Genomic DNA, 19,066 nt, shown 5'->3' on the forward strand with positions numbered 1-19,066 from the left:
CGGGAAGTAAAGCAGTCTTGCGAAAGAGTGAGGGCCCGCATACTCGCACCATCTCTGGCAGTCTGTAAGTGCTTCCTGGAGGCATTCGGCTTGTCGTGACATGTCTGGATGCACTGACCACACCGTAATGTCATCCGCGTATACATGAGGAAATATAGATCTCGGATTGAAGGAAGGTGCCAAGCTAGCGGCAACATGACGATGTTGAAAAGAAGCGGAGACAGAACAGGCCCTTGTGGTACGCCTCGGACTGGTGTAAAGTGACCGAAACTTACTCCGTTGATGCGGATGGAAAAAGAACGGTGTTGAAGAAAGTACCGGACGAAATCGCAGACTTTGTCTGGAAGGCGGAGGCCAGTTAGAACTCGTAGGATGGCAGCGTGACTAACGTTGTCATACGCCTTGCGAGCACAGTGGCGAGCGAGATCAATGGCGAGCACAGATCTCACACGGCGCCGGGATCGGCCTCCAACTAAAACCATCGATGAGAGGTATGCCAACCCGTCCTCAGTGCCGAGATAGGGCCTGAATCCAATTCGCGCCGGGTGATATATTCGAAGGTATCAATCCACCACTGAAGCCGTGTTGCAAGCATTCGCTCTAACAACTTGCACAGCGTCGATGTCAGGGCGATGGGGCGCAAGTTGTGAAGTACATGTGGTGGTTTCTTGGGCTTTGGAATGGGAACAATATCTGCCCGAAGCCAAGAGTCGGGTAGTTGACCGGGGAGCCACACCTGATTAACCGAGTCCGAAAGCGGTACGAGGGCTGGGTCGTCGATGTTCTTGTACACCTCGTAAGTTATGCCGTCGGGACCTGGAGCAGTCCGCTGTTTAGCGTGATCGATCGCTGCCAGGAATTCAGCCCCTATGAACGGTGCTTGAATTCCCAAAACGCCTTCATGAGTATGCCATAATCCAACATCTTTCTGCAGGGGAAACGGAGACGGCATGGCCACTGGCACATCAACTATAGGAAACAAGGCCCGAGCAACGTCGGGGGTGAATTGTGCCGGATCCTTGTTTGACGCAATGCAAGCGCTGGCAGCTGCATCCGTAGGCCGACTGCCCGATTCCATGGCGCGAAACGTGCGCCAGACAGATGCCGTTGAAGAAGATGGGCCTATAGAGAGGCGCACGAGTGAAGCCAGCGCTGCCTCGTCAGTCTTTTTTCGTGCCTTCTGTCAGCAGCGGTAAGGCGCTCATACTGAAGCCTGACATATGGACGAAGGATCCCGTGGGGAAATTACTTCAGCTTGCTTGCGCTGAGCCCAGAGCTGCAGGAGCCGAAGATCGGGCTTTGGGCGGGACTCCTCCACCCACGTATGTTGAGAGGCGTCCATGAGGACACGCAGAAAAAGAGCGAAAGGGTCCGGGATGGGCGCCGAGAAGGATGCATTCAGTGTGGAACGGAAGGTGTCCCAGTTCACCACTGTGCAACGGCGACGAAGGTGACCCGTCGACTCTGGAATGAGGCCCAGGCGAATGGGGTGATGGTCGCTGCCCCAGCAGTCAGCTTCACGCTGCCAGGATACCGTTTGTGCACCCAGCCACCACGAGAAGTCAGGTGAGTACGGTGACATCCGTGCGTGCGTACACCGGCGTGTCGGGCAAGAGATGTAATTCAGAACCGTGAAGCGGGCATCACTGAAGTGCTCCAGTACCACACGACCACGCTCACTTGAGGACGGATATCCCCAATCACAGTGCGGAGCATTGGTCTCCCGCCACAAGTATGGGGTACCCAGGGTTGGTTCGCCGAAGCGCGGTAAGCCAGCCCAGCCGTAGGCGGGGCGCACGACCACTGTAAGGGCGCACATAACAAGAAACCAGGATTACCGCACAACGAGGAAGTTGCACCTTTACCGCTACCACCTCCTGTCAGGCTGTACACCATGTGTCCAGAGGGATGGGGTGCTGAGGAAACCGATATTCAACATAAATGGCCGCCTTGCCCGGAGTAGTAGAACTGGAGCTGCACCGGCGATCAGGAATTGATGGCTCCGCTTACGCAGTAAATTGCGGCAGGCGTGGGAGAGAGTTCGTCTCCTGAAAAGAAGGCCCAAGCATGGAGCTTGCCCAGACGAAGCATTTCACGGAGCTCTCGAATTTTCGGAGAGAGACCCCGAAAGCGGTTCGGGCATATTGACGGAGTGTTTAGCGAAGTTGTGCAGCAAGTACAGATACCAATGGTGCACCACAAATTGGAGAAGTTCTTGGTGGGTTAATGCAGAGGAGGCTGGCGGTGAGGGAATGTAGTTCGTGGGCTGGGCGCTTTGATGATGCTTGGAGAGTAGACGAGGTGAACTTGAATGGTCTTGGGACGATTTCGGTAAGCGTTGCTGGCGGCGAGTTAATTGAGACTTACGCTTGGTGAGTTTGGTAATTTCACCATGCAGCAAAGCCAGCTTCTGGTCCAGGGCAACAAGCTCGTCTTCCGTAGGGGACGAAGAAACCTCAGAAACAGGTTGCCGACGATGGCGCGAACGGAGAACGACGACTCGATATGTTGGCTGCGAGGGAGGCTCTGAGGCTTCCTCCTCCATTGCATCCTCATCCTCCTCCACCAAGCAATCGAATCGGTTGAATGTCGAGGTTGAGTATGGCGGAGAACGAGCACGCCATGCACGACGCTTAGCACGCGTTGCCTTACTCTTGGTGGGGCAGCCTTTATCGGTGATCTCATGATCATCAGAGCGGCAGACACCGCACTTGAATTTTGGCTGTTGAGGCGATGCCGTTGCGTCCTCACGGGCATCCGGGGCTGGCAACGGGCAAGACCTGCTCATGTGACCTCGTCTAAAACAACGGTAGCAGTCCCTGCTTTACATGGACGAGGTCGAAGTACACAGCCATTCTAGAAGAGGCGGTTTGGAGGATCAAGCGGGCCAGTAGCGTAACGAGGCAAGTGTGTCCGGATCCCATATACCGTACAAGAAGCACTTGATGTGTGTCACATTTGATGTTGTCACGAATGTAGTCCGAACTCTCGCCGGGGTCTACACCCGCGACGACATAGCGGCGGATGTCGGTGCCTGAAACCAGGTACGCTTGCACTTGTAGAATCGTGTCGGCAGTGAAAGCTATGTGCTACAGTGAGCAAAGCTTTGCCACGGCGTCTAGAGTCGGCACCCACACGCGTGTTTGTTGGCTGATGATACGCATATCCGGTGAATCCATTGGTGCCGAGACAGCTACCTAGCAACGTCTGCAAGGTCTTTGTGGAAAGATTCAGAATGTTGAAATGCTGTCGTGGCTTGATGGCAACTTTGTATCTGGATGAGTGCTGGGCTTGGGACAAGGAGTTCCGTGGGGAAGAAGTTGTCGCACATATTTTTGCGGGAGGTGGTGACGAACCTATCTCCACTAAGGATGCAGGCTGCTGAGTGTTTTCCGGTGCACAAGCCCGCTTCGCAGCAGGTGGTAGGGTAGCTGCCTCTCTTGTCTGCCGGTCGCTTCCGTGACGTGTCGGTGGGTGGTAACGTGAGTGAAGACGTTACCCCCATCAGTGGCGGAAAGTCGTCACTAGCACCAGCAGTAGCGTCAGCGGCAGCAGATGCACCTAGCAGATGCATGTTTTGTGTCAGTCGTTCCTGGTCCAGGGCGTCAGACATGGCAGGGCCTTGTCTTGCTCGCAGGCAGCTCAGTGGAAGCTGTGCTAGGCCTAACGGCGGAGGGTAGGGCTCCGAGCTTGGAGACAAACCCGTGTCTTGCTCTCGGCCAAGTGGTTTAGTGAGGCGTAAGCAGGTATGACGGTTGTACGCTTTCCCCAATTGCCAATGCCTCTCTTCCCCTACCAAAGGCGCCTAGTTGTAAAAGATCTGGAATATTTGACTGAACTGTACCCAAGCAGCTCTCGCTTCTCAAAGTTGCACTCGGAAGAAAATTCATCCTCAAGACCTCGTATGACAAGCTCTCATTCGGGATAGCCTACAATTCCTGTGGCATTCTTAACCTGCCTTCCTTCTCGCGTTGAAACAAAAACTTACACCATCTTCCCGCGAGGGGAACCATGGGGTAGATGCGACGCATCGGGGGTTGCCGTTGCGATTCCGTTATGTTAGCGATGTCAGCGTGTGAATTGCTGTTGTTGTGTATCCTATTTACGCAGCATGTTCACCTCCGATGCGTCGCATCTACCGCATGGTTCCCCTCGCGGGAAGATGGTGTAAATTTTTTAACCGAGCGCAAGCTGCGCGCTAACGCACAGCTGGCACGGCGACGGGAGCGAGCGCAGCCGAGCGCAAGGTGCGCGCTGACCGCGCTGACGCACAGATGGCGCTGCGGTGAGAGCGGCGGTAGAGTTCCTGTATATAGCTCCCTGCGGGAGCTATATACAGGAACTCTAAGCGGCGGTAAGGTCGGTAGGGAGCCTACATGCGCCGCGCCTTCGTCGTTTAGGGTGGTGCCACTCTTTGACACAGCTCGTGCCGCCTTCCGCCGTCGGGCAGCGTTGCCAGCACACGTTGCCATAGCAACGGGGCGGAAACGGCGCCATGTTGTTCCCCAGTCGGTTCACTGCCGCCGTGTGTGTAGGGCTGCGTCCTTGCCGCCTTTGACTCGCGGTGACTTTTGTTGACCACGGGAAGCTTTTCATAACCATGCCAGCTCGGTGAACGTGTTGGGAGTTGTATGAGCACCACAAATGCCCGGCTGTTGCGTTCCGCAATGTACGAACCATTGCAGAAAAGGCACACGGATGTTCCGCTTCCCGGCCAGCCCGAACCGAAGAAAGCGCTGGCTCGTTCAAGTGAAAAGGGACCGCTGGGAGCCCACTGCTGCTTCTCGTGTTTGCGCTGTGAGTATTGCACCTCGCTTCATGTTTTTTGCACGCGTACTTGGAGCTATATTCTATTATTTAAGTGCTCTGCACCTGCAACGCTTTCAGCGAGCGTCGTCGTGTCCTCAACGTCTCCTCCGTCGCCGCAGCGCCGTTGCGCGCCAGTAGCGCAGGCCATGGCCTGTTTTGATGGCTTCCAGCGACGGCTGCACGTAGCCGAGCGACAATTTAGCGTGCAAATGCAGCGTGCGCGCAAGTGGATTGTTTGCGTGGCTCGATTATGCCGGATTACGCATGCATGAAACGTGAATGTTCAAAACTAACTAAGCCTGGTTATAAAACATCCCCGAAAGGCCCGGACCGTTCCCGCTTGCGACAGAAAAGGCGCGATTCTGGTCACTGCGACAAAAATTGGTTGCTACCAAGCGACAAAAGCGATCGCTGGGCGACTGCGCAATCATCGAACGCGCTGCAATTCAGAGTATTCTCTCATCCCTCAGCTGCGTTCGGCAATCGACTTTCAAGCTGCCGTGTGCTGGATATTCATCGGGTCGCCGAAAAAATTGTCCCCTGCGTTGCTTGTGCTCATATTCCGCACGGGGGTGGAATATATGATTGATTCTTTCTTGCAACACTGCCAAACTGCGTATGAGGGGTCATAAAGTCTGCAAAGATTTCTGTGGCGAACCGCCCCATAAAAATTCCCGTACTGCATTAGTTAGAGGGCATAATCAGTTTCCATTTCAAAAGGTAAAAAAACGCGCGAGAGCAAGCATTCTGCCTCGCGAGCGAGTAATTCAAGTGCATTATGTGGTTCTCAAATATTGTTTTAAGATTGACTTTTTTCTTCTAGGCACATTTTGAAGATTCAAGTTTTGAGCAGCACCGACAACATATCGACAGCACCGACAAGATGTGCAGCTGCGATCAATTTTTTTATGTGAGGACACTTGAACGACTTGAGTGGTACATTCAATCGTAATTCAGGACTGTGCCTTTGTTAAGGACTCTATGCAACTTCATTGCCGTACAGTTGTAATAAAAAAAATTGATGCCTTATTTGTGTAATTTACATTACAGTGTGTTCAAAAAAGCTGTGAAATATTTTCCTGCTAACATTTTCTTTTGCTGCTCCTCAGTACCAGCCTGAAAAAGGCATTCAAAACCAAGAACACTGGTGTGCCTCCATTCACATTGCGCCTTTCTCTCGAGACGTTGCTCTCCATTGTGTCAGTTGCTCACGACGTGTTTTTATTCTCGACTAATGTCATGTAATGTCATGTAATCTGAGATATATTTCCTGCTTGCCACCGAACTGACCTGCGAAAAATATTTGCACCGTAGCACGATTCTGCATGTGAAAACCAAGATACACCGGCTGTGCGCCACATGAAGCTCCAGGCACGAAAAATCGCGTAGTCGCGCGCTTTTACGCACAGCTAGTGCCTCCAAAGGAGGCACGGGCAAGCTTTTACCAAGAACGTGAATGCCGCATAAACGAATGATCCCACGATCTCAACTGTGCCCAGCAGCAGCAAGTTTTTGGAAAGCTGCTTGGCAATAACCACTAACCACGCACGATCGTTTCGAAGCAGGTCGTGCTAGAGATAGCCTGTTCCGCGCCTCCGTAGGCGCGGCGCATGCCGGTTCCCTAGGTCGGGCCGGCACTAGGGAACCAATATGGCGGTCAGTTTGGCGGCCGCCACAGCCACCGTTAGGAAACCTTGAACTCTGCTGTCGCCACCCTAAATAGAGTGGGGCCCTATTCTCGACTGCACAAATTGCCGGCATTTCGCCCATGTTCTTTTGCGTAAGCACGACGTAAGCAATCAGTGACGTGCTGCACCTATAGCTATGACGACATGCAGTGTAATTTGACGAGTCACTCATAAAGATCTCTACCAAGGTATCAAATATTGTGCAAGAAAGATATAAAAACACTTGACATGTACTGTAAAAATTAAGACGGTAGCTGAGGCTGACAAGAAAAACATATTTCTGGAGGTCAAATTTGACGTCAACACCACAAGGCGATCGAGTAACGTTGATCCAAAAGCGAGCGAAAGGCGGATGTCGAGCTAAAGAACATCACACAATTTTTTTACCGTATCTATTTTCACCGTAGCTGGGCTCTCTGCTTCAATGCAAGCTTTGTTGCGTTATCACCTTCCCTGCCGCCACCGCCGCCACGCCATCGTCTGCTGCTATGTTACAGTTTATGGCGTGATCACAGAAAAAGACGGCCGCGACCATCGCTTCTATGACACAAAAGAGCAGCGAAGCGCTACGCTTGATAACCGCGGAGCGCACCGATGTCGCCGATTCACTCATTCCTCAAGCTCGACTGCAATCAGCGCTGTAATGAACCAAATAGTCACTTTTCTTTGTTATTTTTCTCTTGAGTTCGATCATGTGACCCAACAGCTTACTAGGACGAGTATGGACAAATGCCATGCATTGGGTTCTCTTTGTCATGGAGAGGCTTGTACTGCCCTCTTATGTTGCGGTTACGCCAAACAAATAATTCTTATTTTATTGTCAAACATAAAAGCAAAATACTGCACGTTATTTGTATGCTCCACGATCGCTGACTTGGAAGCAGTTGAAACTATAATTTGTTTCAGTAGGAAACATGCTTTAAACAGCGCGCATGCGAAACTGCGCCTGCTGCAAATTGCCGCACATTTCGCGGCGCCCGTAAGCCGGGCAATATTGTGCCCTATTTTGCTTGTATTTTGCGACAAAAACAGCCGCCATTTTCAAGCTGTTACGTAGCATTACGTCACTTTTACGCAGGCTGAAGTTGCCAATGCATGACGTAATCGTTCCCGCCAACTCTTTAAATTACGTCACGCCTTCTCAGCCAATCACAGAGGGGGTGTGTATTACAAGCAGTATTGTTGTTGAATAGCAAAGACAGGCTTACGTTGTCATGTCCGCTGCATTTAGTCTGGTTTTTCATTGCCGGCTAAGAATTATGCGCCTTTAGTAACGAGAAATAAGGCAAACTTTAGAACCGGTGTCTGTAGACGACATGAAACGTCAAAATGACGACAGCACACACAACCGCTTTGTCAACCGGAAGCACGTGACCAAAATTGAAAGCCAATCAGAAAAGACTTCCGGAAAATTGCCTGAATTGCCGGCAATTTGTGCAGTCGAGAATAGGGCCCTGACTAGAATAGGGGAGTGGCCCGAGCGGGCGGAGACGGCGTTGCTTTCGGCGTACCGCGCGCCGTCGACCACCGCTAGGGTGGCTAGGGGCGCTCGTGCACGATCTCGCAGCCGGTCAGCCGCGCCCGTGCTGTCGCCGCAGCAGCCGCAGCCCTCAGACCAGACGAAACCAACGAAACGTAGAACTTAGAAGGCGGTGGGTGCACGTGCGTTCGGTGGAATTGGTGCGGAGGTTCTGACGTGTTTTTCAAAACAGTGAGAGAGTGCATTTCGTCAAGGACCAGCATGTGAGGAAGATGGTGAAAAGACTGATGCGCACTGTTTTGCCCAGGCTGTCACACCGGCTATCAGGGCTCTCCAAAGGCGTCTTTGTTCGCCGCCCCAAGAGACGAAGAGGTTCGAAAAAAGTGGAAGCGCAATTTGCGCCGGCAGGAGAGAGAGACAAAGCTTTTTTTATCGAGCTTTTACGTGGGGTGTTTCCTCATTTCAGGTAATCATGTGCCGTCCCGGCTCGACTGGCCCTGTCGACCAGCAGAAGTTGATCTTGAGGGAGGGAGCTGGAGTATCTCCCACTGCTCAGGAGTAGGGGAAGGAAAAGGAGGTGGGAGGTCTGGGTTCTTGACGCACTCCCATATTATGTGCCATAGAGTGCTTGGTTGAGTACAGAATTTACATTGTGCGTCGAATACGCAATATGCGAAATTGCTTTGTGCTCTGGCAACACTGTGCACTTCGACCCCGCCGCCATTTTAATGTGGGCGAGCGGTCGACGGAAACGCGTTCGCTAACACGGCCGTACGAGTCGTTCACACCCGCTTCAGTGCGCTGGGATGTTGTGATGGCGACAGCGAGACGTTTCTCAGTGTCCGAACATGTAATGTGGACAAACTGTCTCGAAAACTTGCCGCATATATCGGACGGCACTGTAGCGGACGTAATCAACCAGGCGCCGACGTCGTCCAAGCAGCAAAGCAAGTCGTATGCCTTCGCCGTGGAGGCGTATACGCTGCCATCATCGGTTTTGACCAACGCCTGTGACATGAGGTACGTAAGCGACGTATTCTTATGTAACCTTCTTAAAGCATGCAGTGCTTTTCCTTTTTAAGTAACGCGCAAACAGTGCCGCCGATGCCAACGTCGTGCGGGCGTTCTCAGCGAGGTCGGTCATGTCAGTGCGTGTTTCTTTCACTACGCGTGCTCACGTGCTTGGATAACTTGTCATTATGTTTTGGCGTTTATGTTTAGCACGTCCGATCAGCAGGCATAGTCGCGCAGGAACTTCGCAGCTGTTCGGGTGGTGCAGTGTGCATGCCTCGAAGGACATATCGCTCGTACTATGAAAAACAGTTTTTTTAGCAAATTTTGCGTCGGCACGTATGCATTACTGGTCTAATATTAATGTGTTGCCTTACGAGTGCGCATGCTGTTTTGTATAAAACACGACGGACGCTAGTGTGTTCACTAAGCATTTATACTAAACGGATCTACGAGGATAACTAGAAAGAACGGAACTGATCAGATCGCTACCGCAAGTGCCACGTAAGTTCACAGTGAGAATTAAAAAAAAACTGATTCATGCGGCGCTTGTTGGTTTAGAGATTTTTCAGCAGCTTTGACATATATGGTTTCCCTAGCTTTTAACTCGTCAATAAAAAGCAGTGTGTTTGATGTTACACTAGAGGTTGTTCACATCGAAGCACTTCATGCCGGTTTTGTATTATTGCACTGTAACGGCAGCTGCAGGAGGATTTTTCCCGAATGACATAGTCAGTACTTTGTGGAGAGTAGGTTGCATAACCTTGTTGCTTTGTATAAAGCTGTCGTGGCACTGTAAAGCCACGACAGCTTTATTCGTACTTGTGATATTGCACTTGGTAAAAAGATGAGAAACTTGACTGTGTGCAGCTTACAAAGTTCTTTCTTTTGTTGTTGTTGTTGTTGCTCTTACAGTCTTGGGATTGTCTATGCACGTGCCACGTGCTACCGAAGCCAGAAAAAGAGTGGCCGGCCGTACAAAGTCAGCGTGGATTTGAGGAGCGATAATGGAGCAGTGGCAGACTCGTGTGAGTGCCCCGCAGGGGCTGGTGGTGCGTGCAGCCACATTCTTGCGGCTCTGCGCCTTCTTGTTCTGCTGAAGCAGAAGGGCTTCAAAGAGGCACCACCAGAGCTCTCATGCACCGAGTTGAGGAGGCGCCCCCAGCAGTGGAGGCGCCCCCGACGACAAGGCATCAGGCCCATGGCCGTGCAGAATGTGGACTGGCGGAGTCCACGTGAGGGTGGTGTGGGCGTGCCAATGCCTGTGCGACTTTTTGATGCCCGGGCTGAACAGCAAAAGGAGCAGCAACAACTTGACGCGATCCATACACTGGGAGAGGACCTGCAGAGCCTTGGGACCTTCGACTTTGCTGCCGTTCTCCTTGCCGCTGGAGGGCCGTCAGTGGACACAAAGCTTGGGCCTGCGCCTGCTGGGTCTGCACTGTCGTATCAGCAGGCAAAACTCCCTGCAGGCTTCACTACGTGGATGTCGCCCAGCATTTCACAAGGGGCAGCCACCGTGACACCAGTGCCGGCTCCGACTCTCTTCAGTGACGGAGCCTCACAGCCACCCTTGCCCGGCAGATTCACGGCTGAGGAATGGAGGGTGTTGACCTTAAGTGCAGTATAGAAAAGGTGCTTCTCACTGCATTGGCGGAGTGTGTACTATTTATGCTTTTAACTGATTAGGTGGATCTCGATGTAGAGCACATGCAGCCTAGAAATATTCTTATGCAATCCAGGCAGTCGTCAATAAAAAGAGAGAGCGAGAAAATGATGAATGCCCGTTTTTCTTCCAGCCAATGTTACAACTGCTGAGACAATGGCCCCAGTGATGATCGTGGTTAAGTAATTTTGAAGTACAGGCAAGCCCAGCACTAATGCCATGCTATATTTTGTCAGTGTGGATCATTGCTCTATATTGTACACTTTGAAGGATGTTAAGCTGTGTGGCCATTAAACAGTCTCACTCATAAGTGCTTTTACAGGATAACATTTGCTATTTGCTAGCCTGACCACCCAATATCTATTTTCATTCATTTTAATGTATCAATGTAATGTAAACCAAGACTTCACACTTAATTGAACTTGGGGCCAGTGTCGATTGCATGTCCTCTAATTTTGTCAAACCTGCATTGACAGTAGAGTTTTAGCTTAGGAACCAGCGGGTTCAAATGCTACGGCGGCGGGTGACAGAGCCCGACTCAGCAGGTGCGCATTCATTCTGTGTTGAAAACACCGATGCCTCGGTTGGGGTGTGTGCCACTCTTAAGCCTAAGTCCCTAGCTACTTTCGTGAGGAAGACAAACATCCCGTTGTTTTTCTTACCTGCGCGGTCACCATCTAAGGCATAGGCCGTTTTAAACATTAGGGGACACGTGTGAGAACTTTTTTTTTCATTGCCTTGTGCCTTGAAAACATTTGCAGCCTCATGAGTTTCTATATGCAAATGTGAAAAATATATGGAACCCTAGCTATTCAAGCTTTGCTTTAAAAATCTCGAACTGCGCTCCTTTCCTGCCTGTTCTATTGAAAAGCACAATTTCATTGGTGCTGCTGTTCTGTCATTCATGCCATTGACTCTCCTAAAAGTGGCTCCTAAATCTTTCTTTTGATGACTGGCCATCAATAATCCTCTTAGAGCAGCATGGTACAGAAAACAGACATTGGCATACCAGCTAGGCTACAGGAGAGCTGATTGGGTCTTGTTAGTAGTTATCAAAGTACAGTGTATGAAAACGCTGGGCTGTTAAAAATTTGTAGCGCTTTCTCATGTTGTATGTACTTCCACTTTGTGCAGGAGATCCAGCTGTCACAAGAAGAAGCTCGGGACCTCGAGCTGAACTCAAGGCAGCAACGCCTCAGTGAACGCTGGAGACAGGCACGGGCCAATCGGCTGACTGCGTCATCTTTCGGCCAAGTCGTCAGACGGCAGGCATGGACGGAGAAGGGCCTCCGTAACCTCATTGAGCCGAAGGACCTCACGCATGTCCGTCCGGTGCAATACGGGATAAGGAATGAGAGCATGGCCAAGGACAGGTATATAGCTGTTATGCACAGCTGCGGGCACAATGTGTCAGTGCAGCATTGCGGCCTTGTGGTAGACCCCGTGTGCCCCTGGTTGGGTGCAACACCAGACGGACTCGTGTACGACCCGGAAGAACTTTCATATGGTGTGTTGGAGGTCAAGTGCCCCCATTCCCTCAAAGACTCTGAGCCAGAGGAAGCGAAGACAAGAAAGTTTTCCTTGGTGTTCGGGGAAAATGGTGAACCGCAGCTGGACAGAGACCACGAGTATTATGCTCAGGTTCTTGGGCAGATGGCCCTCACTGGCTGCTTGTGGGGCGATTTTGTCGTATGTTCGGAAAAGTGGATTGGCATCGAGCGCATTTGGTTCGACAGGAACGAGTGGGGGGATATGCGCAAAACGCTTGATGCCTTTTTCTTTGAGCACATGCTGCCCCATCTTGCCAGGCGGTAATCAGTGAAGCTTTCAGATTTCGACTGCTTAGTGTGCCAAAGCTACACCTAACCTATGAGACGTGCTGTAGTGGAGGCCCCCGATTAACTTAGACCACCTGGGGTTCTTTAACATTTGCCAAAATCTTGACACACTTGGGTTTTTGCCTTTCACTTACATCTGAGCCTCCAGGACTGAAATCAGATCCACGTCTTTAAGCTCAGCAGCACACAGCCTCAGCCATGTGCCACCGCAGTGGGTACTGGGGAGTAGGGCACTTCCTAGTGTATTGATGGTTATTTCTGATTGCAGTTTGTGTGGTTAGTCGTGTTCCTAATTTTGCATATGTTCATTGAGGTCTTTATGTTTAAAGGTCACATTGTGGGGTTCAGAAAGAAGTACAAAAAAGTGTTTTGAAGTGCACACAATCAAGCACAAAGTAGCAGCATGCATGCAGTGTGAAACAGAAACAAAAGCATTTAGGGAGAATTCAGACAAATGGAAGCATCGTAGAACATCCTGGACATGTGTTGTAGTGTGTGTCGCTGTGACTCGGACTTGAATTTCACATAGCTATGGTTAAAGCAGGGGGTCCCAGTTCGAATTAACTGTTCTGGATACCGACGCGTTCGAATTATCGGGAGGTTTCCCAAATTGAAATATACAGGGCTGTGCTGGTTGAGACCAGGGCGTCAGTTCAAATTAACCAGCTTTTACTGTAATTTCATCTTAAGCCTCTATACACTTCAAATCTTTAGCAATGCTTGGGAGAATTTTTTTTAGCTTGAATTCAAAAATACAAGCAATGTGTTAGCGTAAAAGTTACATATGTATATCTGAACAGATTTATTTGACCTGAATTTTTCAGAAATGTAGCTATATTGGCACACCACATTTTTTCCCTTAAGAACAAGCTTCTGTGGTTACTTATCAGTTGTAAAACAAAGTTTGGAGCTCAAACTAGTAGAATGTGCGGCCCCTTAACTAAACTTGTTATAGTGTCCTGAATTTGTGCAACCTACTTCTCCTTTGTTGTTTCTCTATGGTTCTGCGACTCCGAGTTAATGGGGCCTTTGTGTTTTTTTTGATGATCACTATGCTACCTGGTAATGTGTTTTTGCCTTGCGCTGTTCTTAAGCAATGTCTACCAAAGGATGTGGTTTTTTTCCTGCCTAAATTGTTTCATTTTTGTATTTTTTATTTCATTTCAAATATTCCTTGCTCCTAATTAGTTGTGCACAGCATATCAACTTGCATGTCACACAAGTGCGGTATCTTCTGTGCTCAGTGGCACATTGCTGTAGTACTTGCATGAGCATTTGTGAAAGTGATTAAAAAAGAAATGACAGGATTTCACTCTTGCATTTGCAGCGGTTTTCTTTGTAAACTAGTTCCTTCGCCACATGCTTCAGAATAACTGGACACAACCACATCTTCTGCCATTGAACTGCACATGGACAAAACAAAACCAGTTTATAGTCAACCTTTGCAAGATTTGTTATAATAAGAGTCCACTAGAGGTAGGTAAACAAACACAACACAGTATATGAACAATGAAGGATTACAAATGAGCGTAGAAATTATAATGAAGCTTGACAAAGTACTGTTGTGGATCTGTGTTCGGGAGTATATTTTGGTAGCGTGACTGGTGTCTGGAGACGATCAGGAAAAAAAGGAAAAAAACAACGCACAAGTATTTACATCGCGAGTACAAGTTTGGTGGCCACGTCTTGAAACAAATCACACAGCGAGCAACAACTTTGCAGCGCACAACACTGCCTTTTTGTTCAAGCTAAAGTCCCACGATTCCCCCAGGGAATCAAACTACACAACTCTGGTCCAATCACAGACCCACAGTCAGAACACATAGGCCCCGCCCCTGCTCAAAGCCGTTGCAGTTACGTGCCCAGAAAGAGATAAGGTGCTGGCCCTGCTGTGACGGGAAGGCTTTTTGTTCGCGCACGGGGCGCCCCTGAGTGCTCAAGTCACAGCGCTACAGATTACCAATTTCACGGTCCATGCTGTCGTCTCCCTTTTGATCCTGCAGTTATCCTCCATTCGTGGGCTCGTATCCTGGCCGGAGCGGCCCCTTTTCGGATAGAGGCGGAAAGTGAAATTGCCTGTGTGTTCGAGATTTCAGTGCACGTTAAAGATCCCCAGGTGGGCAGAATTATTCCAGAGCCCTCCACTACGGCGCGCTTCATCGCCTGTGTAGCGTCGGCGCGTTAAACCTCACAACTAGTCAATCGTTAGTCGTCGGTGCATTAAAACATGCCAAATGCTGTGTGTTCCTTTGGCTTGCCACACCTAAGGCTCTTGTGGTTTGCCACTCGACTGTTGAATGAGGGAAGACTGGAAGTTGCTCAGGATTGCTGTCACCGTCCAAATTTGGTTGATCAGTGGAGCCAAGGTTAAAGGTATGGGCCGATCAAAGATGTGGAACGCCTTTATCCGCTGTATCCGCCGCTCCACGTGTATCCGCAAAGCAGCAATCTCCTTTGTAGATTTGACTTCTTCAGGAGAGAATGTGCCACCCTTCAGGAACGGCGGCAGGTTCAATTTCACTCCGTTCTTCTCCAGGAGATCTTCGATGCGAAAGCCCTTATCTGCCATGACTGCATCTCCGTCGTCAAACATCAAATCTAGAAAACCGCTCCTGATTACGCACTCTCTGTCTGAGCTTGATCCTGTGAACAGTTCTGACACAAAGGCGACAAGGCCATTAGGCAGGACGCCAATGAGTCCCTTGAATGTGTTAGCCGACTTGTACGGAGAGTACGTTGTGGACTGTAGGGACAAGGATGATGGCACCTCGCACTGTATTTCTGTGGCGTCCAGGATTACTCGAGTTGATGAATACTTTTCTTCAAACTCAGGCGGCATTGTAGCATCTACAACTCTCCTGGGAGCCCACAGAGGCAACAGGCCTAGTTTGGCATACAGGAAGTTAATCCACGATGTGCAAATTCGGGACACAGTTGACTGGGCAATGCAGAACCTGTGTGCCAAATCATCTTCAAACAGGCCAAGGCGCAGTCGGACTAGCACCAAAAACAGTTCGTTTTCCGTGCTGAGTTTCCTCTTCCGCCCTCGCGATGATCTGGGTTCACTGCTTTCTGCACGCAGAACATTGCACCCATCATCACCGGGGTTCAAGTACACCAAAAGTTTCTCGAAGTGTTTGTAGCTTGGCAGCCCCGTGTAAAACATCATGTCTTCATTGCAGTCCTTGAACTGTTCCACGGTGAAGGGAGCCGTTCTGTTTCTTTCGGCAGCAAGTTGGCAACTCAGGGACGCCTTCTCCAAGCCCAGTTGCCCGATGGTTCCTTTCGCAGCAACCAGTTGCTCCTTGAGTTGGCAACACTCGTCTCGGAGCCGTGCGATTTCTTGATTTTTCTGTTGGACTGCTTCTGTCAAACGAGCATTTTCACCTTCAAGTGAGCTGTTGAGCCTAGTGGGCTCCTCTGGACCTTCGGGTGCTGCCTCCACTTCATCTGGGCTATGCATAGGCTCATCGTCTAGCACTGCTGGGCCTAGAACTGGGTCCTGTCTCCTTACTTCTGGTGAAGCACGTGGCTTTGGGGGCCTCCGTTCTTTTTTGCTCTTAGAAAAAGCAAAAATTGACGGTACTGCCGAGTCCCGAAGGAGGCTGCGGCCACTCATAACCCCAGGTATAAAGTCCGATGACCTGAAGTGTTTCGAGCACACCTTTGTCCGATGACCTGAAGTGTTTCGAGCACACCTTTGTTGATTTGCCGACTTGAAATTCGGGGCCTTCATCCCTCTTGATTGCAACAATCCACTTCTTGTAGACCATTGCATCTTTCGGAAAGCGGTGGAAGGATACCTACAAGATATGAGCGAATACAAGATATGAACATTCAGTGCGACGTCATGAACTAGGTATGTCTTGGCTGTTTGGTTTTTCAGTTTAGTTTACAAACACAGGCACTATCACAAATTCATCTCACAAAGAATAGAGGTCGCATTAATAAGTAAGTGCATTGCAAGACTAATGAAGCACTACAATACAGCTTATAATACCTTTGGGCACTCGAGGGAATTTAAATCAGTTAATTTTTAATCTCCAGGTAGCTACAAAGGCTTCTAGGAGCTGCGAGCCTAAGGCAGCCAAAAGGTAGAATCTGGCAAGTGCTGGCTGCTTACACAGTTGTATGTTTGATAATGAAACATAAATACAGGTGAGGTGAGCTGCAACACAACTGAACTGAAGAGACTAATCCCGTCTCACGAATTAATGGGACTGCCGAGCTCTGAACTCGTGCAGAACGTCATCCAGCCAAGCCCTGGCGAAACTACATGGTGCCAGTTTCCCAACCTCCGGCAGCGCGCCCTCCTATCTTGGTCCTCTTTCGTTGGTGAAGTAAAATCAGTGAGTGAGCACCGAATGGAAAAGTTGCGTCCGCGCACGTTACGGGATCTGAAGTTAAGCGCCTGGGCAGACACTTTCCTGTTCGCGAGGGGGCATAGCCCTCCTCCGAATGACCCAGTTTCATCCGTTTTATTGCTGCGCGGTGAGCGTACTTGCGGACACAACGGAGCTTGAACGCGGATAAGCAGCCAAGCTGCCTTTCTAGGATGCGTGTACGGCACGTTACTCGGACTATCGGAGGCTCTCCACGCCGCTGTGCGCAATCACCTTCAAAACTACCATTTCTACGTCGTCTACCTACATGGTGTAATCTGGTTACAAAACAGCCCCGTCCGAACTATTCGATTCTATCACATTAGTTACCCCAAGAGCAGCGGCGGGGTATCCACTCCACTCGACTGCGGGGTATCACTGTCGTGGAGAGGCCCGACGTAGAGAAAACACCTAGCCGCAAAGCTGACAAACCTGTAAAAACACAGCCCGCCTGCGTAACACAGAAAAATGGTTAGTCCCGCTTTCCTCTCGTGCGGCCGGTGCACCGCGGAGATTCATGCAACCCAGAATGCGCCCATAAAGCTTCCGCACGCTATACCCTGTTTTGCGTTCAGATGACCGCTGCAAAAACGTATTTCATGCCACATACCTTGCTCCCATCGTTGTCTGTGACTCCGCGCTGCTTGCACAGCGGTACACAACAGTGTACTGGCATTTCGCCAGCAAAAATTTGACGGTGACAGTCGATGCACGTACGCTCAGATGCGGGACGCCCGTGCGTAGTAGTCGCGTCTCGCCAGCATCAAAATGGCGGATAGGGTACCTGCTGCGTTCGCTAGATGGCGCTGTCAATTTCGCATATTGCCTATTGTTTGGGAAATAACAGATGCATCCTGACTGAATGGGGAAACGTATTTGTAACTATTAGGACAAGCCCCTCACAGAATCGTCGGCTGCAGTGTGCGAGCTCCACTTTGTGTACAGGCCGTTCTGCACCGGTTTGTGCTAAAAAGGGAGAACGCGTTCACTGAATGCTTCAGTGTTCTTGAGCTTCATTGAGATAGCATCCTTGACATTTTGAGTGTGGTGAAGGCTAAGCAGCAGTGTGAACTTGGGTGCAGTGATCATTGTAAGGCTGTTGCGGCAGAGGTGCGTTTTACCTCACGACCCGCATTCACTTCTACGTAAAAAGCATCAACAGAAGCAACGCAAAAAAGACGGCAATCTGCAAAGTATGCTAAACAAGGTAGATGCCCCCAGTACTGGACCAAATTGCGAAATAAACATGACAGCCCACTGAAAGGTAATCTGTTCTATCTCGTTCACTGTATGTATATTATAAAAATTGCAATCGGGTTTGAAAAAGGTGAACTTATTCTAGTTCACTCTACCCTAAACGACGAAGGCGCGGCGCATGTAGGCTAGCGCGCAGCTGCCGCGGCGAGGAGAATGGGGGAGGGATGCGGACTACGCCGCGACAACGCGGGACAAAGCGAGTTAAAGAGATGCGTTGCATCTAAAAAGAAGTGGAGGGAAAGGAACATTGGGCCACGCAGCCTTCTTCGCGGCAATGGTGGCTCAGGGCACACGCGCGTTCAGGCCTTCGAACTCTTGTGACATCCCATAGCAGGCGCGAGCATTTTTTTCTTCAAGGACAAATACACACAAAGCATGGTGGGCTCTACCTTTTGGAGGGATAGTTTTGCAGGGGTCGCCCTGTTTCCCGAAATTATTGGTTTTCTCTGGGGTGGATGGAAGAATGGCACGCCCATCTTATGACGACCAAGACTTATTTTTTTTTAAATAGATGCAACAACAGAGAGCTTAGACTCCTACTTCCACCACAATTTGATCCGTCACCGTACAAAACGTTCTTGTTAGCGGCGCAAAGATATCTGCGCGAAAGAGCGCCAATGAATGAATCCGCGTTAAGAAACGCAAAAGGTGAAGCGATTACATGACTTGAAAAGCACATTGACTGCATAGCGAAGTTTTTTCTAAGTTTTAAATTGATTTCATTGATGGTTTCGTTATTTAATTCTGTTTAAAATTTATTCGTATGTCCTGAATCATCTTTAACTTCCCCGAGTTCTCGAAGGTTGCTTCGCTATCTCCTTCCACCTTCCGGTTACAAATGCATTCGATCAGTCTCCTACACGTTACACCGCTGCTTGTTTCCTTAAGCCACTGCCGGGTTCAAGCGCGTGTTTCAGGAAGCTTCGCGCTTCAAC

The 19,066-nt window shown here is 49.9% G+C and overlaps 1 protein-coding gene and 1 pseudogene across 1 annotated transcript; one reads left to right on the top strand and one right to left on the bottom strand.

Moving 5' to 3' along the window:
- The first annotated feature begins 8,763 nt into the window (after nucleotides 1-8,763).
- LOC144163359 (uncharacterized) lies at nucleotides 8,764-12,756 on the top strand. Its single transcript, XM_077694315.1, has 3 exons — nucleotides 8,764-8,997; nucleotides 9,904-10,612; nucleotides 11,789-12,756. Exons 1-3 carry the CDS (start codon nucleotides 8,792-8,794, stop codon nucleotides 12,467-12,469), a joined length of 1,596 nt encoding a protein of 531 aa, XP_077550441.1. The 5' UTR covers nucleotides 8,764-8,791; the 3' UTR covers nucleotides 12,470-12,756.
- Nucleotides 12,757-13,925: 1,169 nt separating this feature from the next.
- On the bottom strand, nucleotides 13,926-17,638 carry LOC144163366 (uncharacterized; annotated as a pseudogene).
- Nucleotides 17,639-19,066: the final 1,428 nt, after the last annotated feature.

The sequence above is a fragment of the Haemaphysalis longicornis genome, unplaced genomic scaffold (genome assembly GCF_048455015.1).
Source record: "Haemaphysalis longicornis isolate Haplotype H1 unplaced genomic scaffold, Haemaphysalis longicornis Haplotype H1 scaffold_1, whole genome shotgun sequence".
Classification (NCBI taxonomy): Eukaryota; Metazoa; Arthropoda; class Arachnida; order Ixodida; family Ixodidae; genus Haemaphysalis; species Haemaphysalis longicornis.

Coding starts and splice junctions, on each gene's coding strand:
- LOC144163359 (XM_077694315.1), top strand. CDS start 8,792: ATGGCGACAGCGAGACGTTTCTCAGTGTCCGAACATGTAATGTGGACA. Junction 8,998..9,903: donor ACCAACGCCTGTGACATGAG/GTACGTAAGCGA, acceptor TTGCTCTTACAG/TCTTGGGATTGTCTATGCAC. Junction 10,613..11,788: donor GGGTGTTGACCTTAAGTGCA/GTATAGAAAAGG, acceptor CACTTTGTGCAG/GAGATCCAGCTGTCACAAGA.